Genomic DNA, 13114 nt, shown 5'->3' on the forward strand with positions numbered 1-13114 from the left:
AGAGACGAGCAGCTGCGGTAAATTTCAGACTTGTTGTAAGATCTTTTTATTCTTTCTTTCTTCTGCTCATTGCAAGTAAATTACTAATTATCATAAATAAGAAAAAGCAAATTATGATATAAAAAGTAAAGAGAAAAAAAAACTGACTGTAGTATCTAAAAAGTGCAAGGGATATTCCTATCCAAGGTGGGGAAAGCAGAACAACGAATTGAAATCTTGTTCAGTACAACGCTAAATACGCCAAAAAAGGACAAAAAGAAGTTAGAAATGCCGGTGGGTGCTGAAAATGCGGACAAAACACACACACTAAAAAGACAGACAAAGAGAAGCTTATGAGCTTTGGTTTGGTTTACTCATCGCCTTGGCCATCTTCCTTCACCAGTTTGATCATGTCGTCGATTCTCAGAATCGTTATGGCTGCCTCTGTTGCAAACTGGTCACACATGACAAAAACATAAAATGTCCTTTAAAATTGAACACATCACTCGATTTTAATTAAAAAAATCTATCTCAGGTTAAAATGTTCCTTCACCTGGATAATTTTCACTTTGCTCATCGCTGGTTCGATCACTCCAGCTTCCAAATTGTTACGGACGATTCCGTTTACAAGGTCAAGTCCCATGCTGCAATTTTGAGTTTTTCCCAACCAATGAGAAAAATAACATTTTCAAGGGGCAAATATATTACATTATTACCTTGAATAGTGCTTCTTATCAGCCTTGGTCTGTGCTGTGTGGTGGTATGCTCTAAGCTTAGCTACCAACTCTGTTGCATCCTTGGCAGCGTTTACTGCAAGCACCTGTAAATGAGGATGATAACCGTTGGATAAATAAGACCATACCAAAAGACACTTTTTCATAAATATTGATGAAATAGGATTGTAGGTGGCACCTTAGGTATAACCAATAACGCCTCTGCAAACTCAGCAATTGCCAATTGTTCGCGAGAGCCCAAGGTTGTAGCAAGGTGCTCCAGATACACAGACAATGCTGATTCAACTGCACCTCCACCCGCAACCACCTGTTTGATGCGTAAAACCAGAAATGGTGATATTTATTACCAAATGCAAGGAGCTTCTCTAAAGGGAAGCAAAAGGATATTTACCGCGTTGGACTCGAGGGTCCTCTTGACAATACACAAAGAATCGTGCAGTGCTCTCTCCATCTCATCAAGCATGTAGTCATTTGCACCTCTCAAGATCAAGGATACCTGGCAGAAAAAACAAAGCTTATGACATCATGGCTAGTCTAAACTTTGATAAGATTCATATAACTTTTGGAAATAACTTCAAATGAGATAAATGATATATTTTGTGATATAGTAGTGTCAACAATTACGCTTGATCTCAAGAAGAGATTAAACTGCATACCGCACTGCTCGTTTTGGTTCCCTTTATCAATACAACATCGTCATCCGCGATTCTCTCCTCCACAACTTCGTCTGCAGATCCAAGGTGTGCTGGATCAAATGTTTCTTCGCCTTCCATGTCAGCAAAAGTGGTGACCTGAAAACAAAGAACAAATCTTAGTCAAGAATTTTAAGTTTCACAATCACATTCCGGTATTTGTAACTTGTTTCTAAGGCTTTTAATATTAAAATAAGCATAAGCTGAGGAAGTACCAAGGTTGCTCCTGTTGCCTTAGCAACATGGCGCATGTCGTCTTTGCGAACACGCCTAACTGCAATAGCTCCTGCCTCTACAAAGTACTGAAATAAACGCAAATGAGATCAAGAATTTCAATATCTTGAAAAAACTTAGTAGAGAGAGACTTATTGGTCTTCGATCCTACTTTAAGTGCCATGTCGTCAATTCCCTTCGTGGTCAGAATTACATTGGCCCCAGCTTTAAGAAGTTTCTCTATTCGCTCCTTTGTCATATCAGCTTCTCTGTGAAACAAAACAACGTTTTAAAAAAAATCCTCTGTATGGAAGATGGAAGACATAAGCAGTACAAGCATGCAATCAAAAGATCCAGATATCTCAAGCTTCCTCTATCCCGCACAGCTCGTTAGGATCAAGAGAGCAAACCAATTGCACTTGAGGGAAAACAGTAAAAAAAATACCTTTGACGGATTTTTTCAAGTTCTCGTGGATCGTTAACAACAACTTGAACACCGAGCTGCATTTTTGTCTTCTGAAGATTGAAGTCGAGGCAAGCAATCTTGGCTGGCGAGACTCGTAGTGGCATCCCTTGGGCAGCGCGGCCAGTATTGAGTGCATATCCCTTCAACAAATAGCTGTCTCTCGCACTTTGTCCATGAGCTTTCAGAATATTGATCCCCTACAACGTAGTAAGCAGAAGTGTTTAGACACAAAGATATATGCTATATTTAAAACTTTGACAGAAGAGCATAAACAGACCTTGATAGGGTACTTAATCTCCCCTCGCTGATTTGTCATCTTCACTGACAGAACGGCATCCACAACCTTGAAGAAAAATGTGATAATCACAGTTCAGAAAAATGCAATGATCAGGGAAGTATTGCAAGAAATTATCAAGGGATCCCACAGATTAGAAGTAAACTCAATAAACAGACTTATGTAGGAAAGAGTCTCCCAGACTAAACCGAGAGTAAACATAGGAATTCATAACACAACTTACAAACACTAATGTTTTAAGAACAAAGCATGCAATTCCACGTGTTTGAAAATGAACGAGAACTGAAAGCATACCAAGTTGGCAAAGAAGTCGCTGTCACCAGATATCAGTTTGGAGGACATGCTGGTTTTAGCACAGTTTATCAATGGAACTCTCCCAAGCTTTTCGACCTATATAACGCAACAGAAATAATTAACGGAAGCAGCAGAGACGGCCACTACAGAGAACTTACACAATTATGCTTACAGAAAAACATGTATAAAAGTTCACCACATAAATTCACATTTCCTCACATACTGTATAACTATAACCAGTCAGAAAGAAGATCAGAAGCTGAAACATATAAAACATCACAGCAGAGCTAACCTTAGTCACCAACTTCTCATCTATGTATTTGCAAGCTTCTCTCATCGCTAGCTGTCAACAGTAACACAGATTATGAACACACTGCAAATCACTCACTACATAAGAAAATCAAAAGTCGCAAGCCTACCCTGTATCCACTGATAATAGATGTTGGATGTATTTTGTTCCTGACCAAATCATTTGCCCTCTGCAAATACACCATCAATCACAAAGCGGTTACCACGTAACAAAACCTTCACAACTCAAGAAAAAAAAACATAAACCAAAGACGAACCTTGAGCAATTCAGCAGCAACAATAACAACAGAGGTAGTCCCATCACCAACTTCTCTATCCTGGAGTTCAGCTAACTCGACGAGAACCTGTCACACAAGAGGGTAACTAACAAATTCGTATAACGCACATGGATGATAAGTATGTTAATCAAATTCACCTTAGCAGCTGGATGTTCAACCTCCAACATCCTGAGAATAGTAGCACCGTCGTTTGTAATGGTCACATCACCAATATCATCCACCAACATCTTAAAAAAAAAATAAAAAAATCAAGAAGCTAAGTAAAGCTGCTAGCGAGATACACAATGTATATATATATATATATAACTCTGATGAAAATTGGGATCGGAGTAGATACCTTGTCGAGTCCTACGGGACCAAGCGAGGTCTTGACGATATTCGAAATAGCTTGACAAGCCACCACTGTATACATCAAGAGTAATCAAATAAGGAAGAGTTAACTTACATACCAGCAAACATCACCCTAGAGATCAAACGGGAGACGAAATAATCAAGCAAAGCGAGGGGGTGAAGAAGAGTACCGTTCTGAGTACGAACATCTTGGCCGGATTGCCTATCACCGGAGATATCCGGATTTTGAGCGGAGATCGACATTTACGGCGAATCGATGAACACGAGGGAGGAGTAAAAGTAGCCTTAGATCGGAGATCTGAGCTCGCGGAGAGAAGTGCAGTGAGAGATGAACAGTGAGAGACCCCGGCGGGTTTTTATTAGAGTTTCAAGGTTTCTTCTCGGATGTGGGGCCAGGGTATGAACGAAGCGGTGTCGTTTTGATAGTTGGGCTGAATGTCGATATGTTCTGAGGCCCATTAGAATAGGTCAAAACACCAGCGGATGGGCTTTAATGTTTAAGATTAAAGTTTATGTATTCTGAGTTGCACTGATTGAACAGAGTTTTGATCTGTTTTGTATGGAAGATATTTGTTTTGATTGCAAGATCGAGACTGTAACCGTGTAAGTTCTGTAAAGATTTTCCGTTAGCACGAAGGGAAAAGTAGAATGTGCCTTCGAACCTAAAGTTTTTCTTTATCCAGCAACAATTTAATTAAATCATGAACGCTCAGAAGGATCTCTACCTACTTTTCGGGATAGCATCAGTAGACCTATAATGGCGAACTATGTTCTTAACAACAGAGATGTATTAGTGATGAATAACGTGAGAATGGGCGAGAGAGTATGTTTGCGTGAGAGATTATGGACGATTTAGTATGAGAAATTAAGAGAAATCGTGTGAGAGTATGAAAAATATTATAAGAGCATAGAGGTAGGTTGAGGGGGCGAATGTAAGAGAGAATAAAGAGAATTCAGGTCTTAAACATAGTTGTTGTGGGTTTGACTAAGAATTCATTAATGATTTTATAGTATGAGATCTGGATTTCAATTTCTAAAAAGTTGATCTATTAAATAATTATGAGACTATGGAAGAAAATTTTACAAAAGATTTTCAATACAGTGCAAGTAAATCCGGTTAAACGTGGATTTTCGTAAGATGGATGCAGTTAGACATATACTCATAAAGTACATAATATTATCGGTTGTTGAATCATCTATATTTTTTTTTCATAAATCAATTTAGACTGGTTTAGATCGATTTAAACTAGTTATAACTAATTTAAAACAATTTAAATCGATTTGAATAGCATAGAACAGGTTTAAGAAATCGTGTCGGCTATGGTCGATTTACTAGGTGCGTAAATTTATTTTTAGAACATTAAATACATGTGTTGTTTTTTCTTTGCTGAAAGCAATTATTTGAGATGAGAGAATCTTATCAGGAAAAAGAAACCCATCAACTATCGTATTTGTTTCTTAATAAAACAGTTATCATATTTTTTTTGAGGTTCAAACTATTTTTTGTCTTTTAATAGCTTAAAGCTGTATTTAATATATATTTTAGTTGAGTTATATGAACATAATATTTTTTTATTGAAATATAAAATTTTGAAAACTAAAATATAGTATTGTTAAATCAGTGATTATTTGTTTTTAATTGTTATTAAAATATTTTAGATAGGAAATATTAGAATTTTTTGGTCATTTAAGAATGTTATGTGGAAATTTAAGTTTAAAAAGAAGAAAATTATATTTAAATTTTGAAATGATGAAAATTAATTATTTACCTTTTAGAAATTTAAATTAATTCTGTTTATATGTGTTTTTAATTATTTTGTGAATTTACACCGCCAAACAAATGATAACAACTATAAAGTTTTTTTGGAAAAAAGTGATGGTATGTCTAATTTTTAGTATTATTTTTGGCAAAGAGATGTGATCAGAGTAATCAGAGTAAATATTAATTAAAACTTAATGAAAAGAGATGTGATCAGAGTAAATATTAATTAATATTTTAATTATAAGTTTTTTTTCAGAGCACTTCATGTGATCAGAGTAATTGTGATGGTGATTATTCAACATTTTAGTTTTTGAGTTTACGGAAAAAAAAAAGGTGTAGCTGTGATGACGGCTATAGTGTAGAGGGTGAGAGATGGATGATGGGAGACAAACAAGAGATTGTTAACTAAAATCTTTTTTATTGTGGAACGAACCAATACCATTTCATCAGCAATCCTCTCAGCTATTTGATTTAAGAAAAGTTAGGGTTAGTTTGTTTTTCTGTAAAGAATTTGAAGCAATTTGTATTTTTTTTTTATAATGATGAATCAAAGAAAAATGCAGGACCACTTGATGTGTGATGGAGACCGATAATGAAAAAGATCGTAGATATTTTTTTTTGGTCTTTTGTTTTTCTCCTGACGAAGTATCTTTTAAAAGAAAGAGAGAAAAAGTTTGAGAAATTGCCACAAATACAATATTTATACCACTAATTTTTATGTTACATAACTATTTTTACATTTACTTTTAATGAAGTGCAAAAGATATTTATATTCATATCTAAACTTAAAATTTAGAGTTGAGGTATGGAGTATGGTTTTTTAAAATATGAAATTTAGAATTCTAATAAATATATAAATAAACATTTAATTTTTTTAGAAAAAAATTAAAAAATAGTTTCAAACATAATTTTCGATTTTCAAAAAAAAATTTAAAAAAAAAGAAAAAATTAAAAAAAAAATCAAAAGCAATTATAGAAAAGTTCGAATTTGAAAAAGTATAATTGGACAACACAAAAAAAATATTTTTTTATTTAAATAATTATTTATTATATATATAATATAACAATGGTATAAGAATCTTTTACTATTTAATGGGAAAAATATTTTTTAAAATATTCCTTTAGTGATAGTGAAGATGAATAATAATACCAAAAAATAGTAAACATGAAATTCCGTCAAAAAAAAGACGAGAAAAACAAAGCATGGAGTTTAAAGGAAAACATAACATGACAAAATCACGCAGCAGAACCAGACCATGGATGAAGACACGAATAGGGGTACCGGTCTTCATGATGCCAGGACCTTAGTAAGGATGGTGATTCTCATCTGATGGGAGTGAGATCGGCGACGACTGATGGATCTCAAAGTCTTAAACAACAAGTAACAACAATTTTCTCTTTATATCCCATTGAATGAAACACTTGATCACTTAAATACACAAAAGATGTCAAGTAAATAACTGCCAAGTAAACAAATATGAAACATGGTAGACAAGTGGAGAACACACGATGTCATGACTCTTGTTATGATCTTATCAATGACCACCTCTGGATAAGCTCTTTCAGTCTTTTTTGAAGCACTATTAGTTTCTTTGTCTACTAGGAGAGAAATAAAGCATATATTGGATAAGGATTAAGCAAACAGCAGGAGAGCTCTAACCACGTTTGTCCAAGAGTTGAGCAGAAAAACATCAAAATAATACACCTTACCATTTGAACCCATAGTTAAAATTTAGTCCAACATATATATAAAATCATTTTATTAGTTTATAAAATCAGTTAAGCATAAACATTGGCTATCCATTTAGGTACAAATTATTTTTTTCGGATATTGTTTTTTTTTAAATTAAACTATGCTTAAATATTATAAATTTATGTGTGGGTTTTGAGTTGGGTCATTTTGGTCTGGATGAGTTTGGTCCTGATTATAAGAACCTGGAAATATCTAAATAACAAATGTATCTGAAACGGGTTCGGATATTTGTACCAAAGATAACCTTATTACCCGATTCGGTCCAGATCTTTTGAATACAATTAGTTATTTCACGACTCATTTAAGATATATAACATTAATTATGAAAAATAAATATCAATGTATACAAATGTAAGAACCATACCCGTGTAGGTGCGCAGCAAATCTCTAGTTAACTTTAAATATATCACATATTTTGATTAAAAAATATTGTAATATATCAATTTGCGATATATGGTAAGATACGATGAATGCATAAATAGTTGATTTGATTACTTATTTCATCAGAGTGATTTAGGATAATAGGTGAGTAAGACTAAAACACGGAGATATATCATTAGTGATTGAAAGATTAGTATGGAGTCTTTTGAAACTCCCAAATTATCTGATAGAATGGGCCCACAAACCAAGAAAAAGAGCGTCGTAGGAACACAAGACGGAAGGTAAGACTAGATAGCTGAATGCTTGCTATTATAGATAAGATACCTAACTTCTCTTGTACGAATAATAGAAATTTGTATTTGTATCTATACTATTAAAGCAGGATCCTATTTTAAAAATTTAGGATTGTGCCCCTGTATTTCAATATATTTACAAGTCTTTCCATTGGCATTAAATTTAAACTAAAAATAGAATATCTTATATAATTATAATAATTAATACTTTCCATATTTTGTGAATGATAATAATTTTAATTTTTAATTTTAATGATAATAATAATTTTGTATATGAATATATACATATATTGATGAAAGACAACCGTGGTTAAAACAAGTCAGTTACATCCCACAAACTCTCGCACAACTCAGTAACTACCCAACTATAGCCCCATAACTATGCGGTAAAATATAAACAATTACTCTCACATAACCAAGTTTCACAAACATATATCTACAAGTTCCTTGGTAAACAATAAATATCAAATCATATACAGAGTTATTTAAACATTCTTCCCCACACCACACAAAACCTATAAACTAAAAACATCATCACTGCACCGACAAACACAAACAAACACATACAATGCTTCACTACATAACAAAACAACTGAGCTCCACCATAATATACATCACCAGATAAAAACAAAACAACAACACACACAATGATCAATACACAACAATTCACTACTTCAAAACAAACATTAAAACATTAAAATTTTAAGTGTTCTATAAAATTAAAATAATTTTATTAAAAACTCACCCGCCCGTAGGGCGGGCCAACCTCTAGTTTGACTTATTAAAAACGAATACTTGTTATTTCGAGTAATTGTTAAAAATGAATTGCTTGTAAATTATTTATCTCGCTCTATTACCTGCTATTTGCGAGTTACTTGCAAGTTTTTCCGAATATTGAAGAATATCAGTTAAATAATTATTTATATATTAATTAATAAACATTGTAACTTGTGAGCTATATCATGTGTCACCACTAAAATATTCTCAATTTTTTTTTAAAAAAAATAGGTTATTCAATTTAAACATATATTATACTTTTCATTAAATTGATCATATATTTAACTAGTAATTTTTAAAAATTATTCTTTTTCTTTGATCAAATAAAAACTAAAAAATACCTAATGTGATTGAAATATAATAAAAATTAATGATCTTGAATAATAATGATTTGCTAAAAATTTGTGTACCCTCTATCATTTTGTTTAATTATATATTATTAAACATACATGAATCTATCTATGTATTTGATTTTTATAACAATTAAAATGTATTCTCTGAATTAGTAATGGGTAATATCAAGCTGGATAACCATTTTCCGTACTTATACTTGTCTTGTGGTCGGGCGGTAAGGGAAAAGGTTGGAAACGCGAACACGTTTCAAGTTCGATTCACCTGCTACGAGAAACTAAGTCACATTATCCTGAACACCCACGTGATGGGCCTTTGCATTCTTGCTATAAATAATCAGCCATTACTTTGAGAAAGAATTGCAACAATGATCATGTTTGGCTTTCAAAACTGCTTCATGTTCATCATCCTATGCTTCCTCTCATTCCTCTGTTACTATCTCTTTGTCAAGAAACCGAGCAGCTCAAGAAGTGGCTTTGATGATCTGCCTCCGAGCCCTCCTTCTCTCCCAATCATCGGCCATCTTCACCTCCTCCTCTCTGCTCCAACCCACAAGGCTCTTCAGAAACTCTCATCCAAGTACGGACCTCTCTTCCATCTCCGCATCTTCAACATTCCCATGGTCATCGTCTCCTCCGCCTCCGTGGCTTACGAGATCTTCAGGGCGCACGACGCCAACATCTCCTCTCGTGGCCCCCCTCCCATAGACGACTCTCTTTTCGCAGGATCTACAAGCTTTATCTCTTCTCCCTATGGAGATCACTGGAAGTTCATGAAGAAGGTTCTCGTCACAAAGCTGCTCGGACCACAGGCACTAGAGCGGTCAAGAGACGTTCGTGCAGATGAGCTGGAGAGGGTTTATGCAAGGCTGCTTGATAAAGCGAGGAAGGAAGAGAGTGTTGAGATCATTAAAGAAGTGGTAAATCTCACTAATAATAGCATATGCAGGATGATCATGGGGAAGAGTTGTTCTGAGGAGAACGGTGAGGCGGAGAGAGCCAGAAGCGTGGCTAGCGAATCTCTTGCCTTGGGAAAGAAGATAGTATTGGGGTCCTTGTTGCGTGCAAGGTTTAAGCATCTTGTAATGTTACTGATTAAAAAGGAAATGACGGTTGTTTCCAACAAGTTTGATGAGCTGTTCGAAAGGATTCTTGTGGAACACGAAACTAAACAGGACGGACATCAAGAAACAGACTTGATGGAAGCGTTATTGGCTGCTTATGGAGACGATAAGGCAGGGTACAAGATCACTAGGAAACATATCAAGACGTTGTTCGCGGTACATGCTCCTCATATCACATCCATCAAGTGGTTTCACTGAAACGTGGTTGCTAAGTAATGTTTTTGCAACTTGCAGGATCTTTTGTTTGCAGGCACAGACTCTTCAGCGCAAGCAGCACAGTGGGCAATGGCGGAGATTATTAAAAACCCTAACGTTCTCAAGAGACTGAGAGAAGAAATCGATTGCCTTGTAGGTCAAGGCACAAGATTAATTCATGAAACTGACCTACCAAATCTTCCTTACCTACAAGCCGTTGTCAAGGAAGTACTAAGACTGCACCCTCCAGGAACTGTCTTCGGAAGGATCTCTCAAAAAGGGTTCAGGATGGGAGAGTACTACATACCGGAGGAGACATCATTTGCTATTAATGTTTATGCTATAATGAGAGATCCTGATTACTGGGAAGATCCTGATGAGTTTAAGCCAGAGAGGTTTCTTCAAGATTCTTCAAAAACGGCTGAAGAGGAAGAGGAAGAGAGGAGAGAGCAAGCACTCAAGTATATTCCTTTCGGCGCCGGAAGGAGAGGCTGTCCTGGATCAAACTTAGCTTATGTCTTTCTAGGAACAGCTGTTGGAATGATGGTGCAGGGATTTGACTGGAGAATCGAAGGAGGTGATAAAGTTAGCATGGAAGAAACTGTTTTAGGACTGAGCTTGACCATGGCTCATCCTCCTAAGTTCATTCCTGTTGCTCGAACCGACGCCCTTTAATTTCGAAATGCTCATGAGTCTTTATTTGAGTGGTCTGCAAGATTGTTCAAGTGATAAGGAAGCTTTGTTTTTGTTATTATGTTTGGGTGTGTGTGGTGTCCAAGTCGTCCAGGTGAGTTGGTTATCTTTGGTTGAGTTTGGTTTATGGTGTGAAACCGTATTGTTTCCGGTTTTAGTCTTGCCATGTTTCCCTGTTTTCTGTGGTTTATTTTAGTTTGGTTTATTGTATTGTTCAAAGTTTGAATACTACAGTAATGAATGACAGTGTTGTTTGTTCTTTTCCGAAAATAATCATTTGAGATAAGAGAATCGTATCAGGAAAAAGAAAACTCATCCATTCTTGTATTTTCTTAATAATACAATTCTCGTATTTGTTTCATTGAGGTTCAGACATTTTTGTCTTTAATGATTTAAAGCTGCATTTCATAAAATTTGAGTTGAGTTATAAAAATATAATAAAAAACATTCATGAATAGTATTTGATCCGTTCCATAAAATTGTCATTTTGATATTTTATACTAATTAAAATATCAAAATATAATTATGTTTTAATAATTATATATATTTAACCAATAGTGTTTATAAAATTATTTTAAATTAATATATTTGCAATTAATATTAAATTTAGAATAAATATAAATTACCTTGAAATTCTAAAATAGTTCTATTTATGTAACAAAAAAAAAGAAGTCAAGATAACACATTTTATGAAACAAAAGGAGTACTAAAACAAATGTGTGACAAACTATCACAATTTCTGAAATAGCATTCCCTAAAAAAAATTAAAAAGACTAATATGTTTTCATCTATAGTGAATTGATTAATAAGATTTATTATAAATTAATTTTATAAATAATAAACAAAATTTATATAGTAAATATAAACTTTATATTCAGATTTAGGGTTTAATGATTACAGTTTAGGGTTGAGTATTCAAAAGATGGATTAGGGTTTAAGGTAATTTAGTGCTCTTAATCAAAGATTTATATTATTTATTAAAATATTTTAGATAGGAAATTTTAGTAAATTTCTGGTCATTTAAAAATTTCATGTGGACTTTTAATGATAAAATTTAACGTATTTAATCATTTAAATTTATCTACCTTGTAAAATTTTAAATAAACTATATTTACACGTAATTTTTTAATTATTTTGTGAATTTGCACAGCCAAACAAAATGTAAACCTATAAAGATGGTAAAAAGTAATAACGTGTCTAATTTTTGAATTTTTTGAATTTTATTAATTTTTAATTAATAAATTTAAATATAAATAACTTCTCGAGAGTTCTTCGTGTGATCGGAGTTGTTTGGGTGGTGCTTATTCAACACTTTAGCAGTTATGGGACGGCTAGCCGTGGGCAAAAAAAACCATAACCGAAAAACTGAAATGGATTCGAACCGGAATATCAGAAATCATATTAAATACCTTAATGGTTCTTATATTTCTATATCCGAATAACTGAACCAAAACCGAAACGAACTGAGAACCGAACGGATATCCGAGTATCCGAAAAAACAAGTTTCAACTATTCTGATATACGGTAAATTGTCATCAATCCCACTCAAACCCGAACTGGATAGGAAGAGTGAGAACATTGTTACCACCATACCTCATTATCTTTTGCGTACTCTCTTATATTATACATATAATTTGTATTTCTACATTAAAATATAGTAAATACTTACAAAACTAGAAATTTAGTAACTCGAACTTTGGTTGGATTGACGAATATGCAACAATGTAATCAACATACCACTTTGATTAACATGTTAATTAATATATTTTGTGTATATATATTTGATTCATATATTAAACGGGTATCCGAAATTGAACCGAAACTGAGTTAAAACAACCGAAATCTCATAAATACATATTGGATATAAAAATGATTTATCCGATACTCGAAACCAAATGGTTCTTGTCCGAAATCGAACCGAATACCCGAATACTCAAGGCTAGGGACGGCAATAGTGAAGAGGATGGGAGAAACGTTCTGGGAGACAAACTAAAGACGAGAACATCAAATATGGAAAATATAGTTTTTTTACATCAGATCCAGCATTGATGAAACATACACGAATAAAAATTTAACAAAATCCATTGTTAATCGCCCAATATTTTTATTTTATTTGCAATTTTGTAACTTCAGCTATTTTATTTACCAATTTGTATTTCTTGATAATGAATAAAA

General features: G+C 33.8%; 2 protein-coding genes across 2 annotated transcripts; one reads left to right on the forward strand and one right to left on the reverse strand.

The window, feature by feature from the left end:
* Nucleotides 1-95: 95 nt before the first annotated feature.
* Nucleotides 96-4042, reverse strand: LOC106389296 (T-complex protein 1 subunit alpha-like). Its single transcript, XM_048776527.1, has 17 exons — nucleotides 3782-4042; nucleotides 3598-3662; nucleotides 3398-3487; nucleotides 3240-3326; nucleotides 3093-3152; nucleotides 2966-3016; nucleotides 2674-2769; nucleotides 2362-2427; nucleotides 2064-2281; nucleotides 1791-1887; nucleotides 1621-1707; nucleotides 1370-1504; nucleotides 1105-1209; nucleotides 892-1020; nucleotides 696-799; nucleotides 533-623; nucleotides 96-433 (listed from the first exon to the last, which is right to left on the reverse strand). Exons 1-17 carry the CDS (start codon nucleotides 3852-3854, stop codon nucleotides 350-352), a joined length of 1638 nt encoding a protein of 545 aa, XP_048632484.1. The 5' UTR covers nucleotides 3855-4042; the 3' UTR covers nucleotides 96-349.
* On the forward strand, nucleotides 3404-11200 carry LOC106389295 (cytochrome P450 705A22-like). The gene is made up of 4 exons (XM_013829504.3): nucleotides 3404-3411; nucleotides 6640-6644; nucleotides 9290-10207; nucleotides 10286-11200. The coding sequence occupies exons 3-4, from the start codon at nucleotides 9296-9298 to the stop codon at nucleotides 10919-10921; spliced, it is 1548 nt and encodes a 515-aa protein (XP_013684958.2). The 5' UTR covers nucleotides 3404-3411; nucleotides 6640-6644; nucleotides 9290-9295; the 3' UTR covers nucleotides 10922-11200.
* The last annotated feature ends 1914 nt before the right edge of the window (nucleotides 11201-13114 follow it).

This window comes from Brassica napus, chromosome A3, assembly GCF_020379485.1.
Source record: "Brassica napus cultivar Da-Ae chromosome A3, Da-Ae, whole genome shotgun sequence".
Lineage (NCBI taxonomy): Eukaryota > Viridiplantae > Streptophyta > Magnoliopsida > Brassicales > Brassicaceae > Brassica > Brassica napus.

Coding starts and splice junctions, on each gene's coding strand:
- LOC106389295 (XM_013829504.3), top strand. CDS start 9,296: ATGATCATGTTTGGCTTTCAAAACTGCTTCATGTTCATCATCCTATGC. Junction 10,208..10,285: donor ATATCAAGACGTTGTTCGCG/GTACATGCTCCT, acceptor TGCAACTTGCAG/GATCTTTTGTTTGCAGGCAC.
- LOC106389296 (XM_048776527.1), bottom strand. CDS start 3,854: ATGTCGATCTCCGCTCAAAATCCGGATATCTCCGGTGATAGGCAATCC. Junction 3,488..3,597: donor GTCCCGTAGGACTCGACAAG/GTATCTACTCCG, acceptor TTTTTTTTTAAG/ATGTTGGTGGATGATATTGG. Junction 434..532: donor GCAAAGTGAAAATTATCCAG/GTGAAGGAACAT, acceptor ATGTGTGACCAG/TTTGCAACAGAGGCAGCCAT.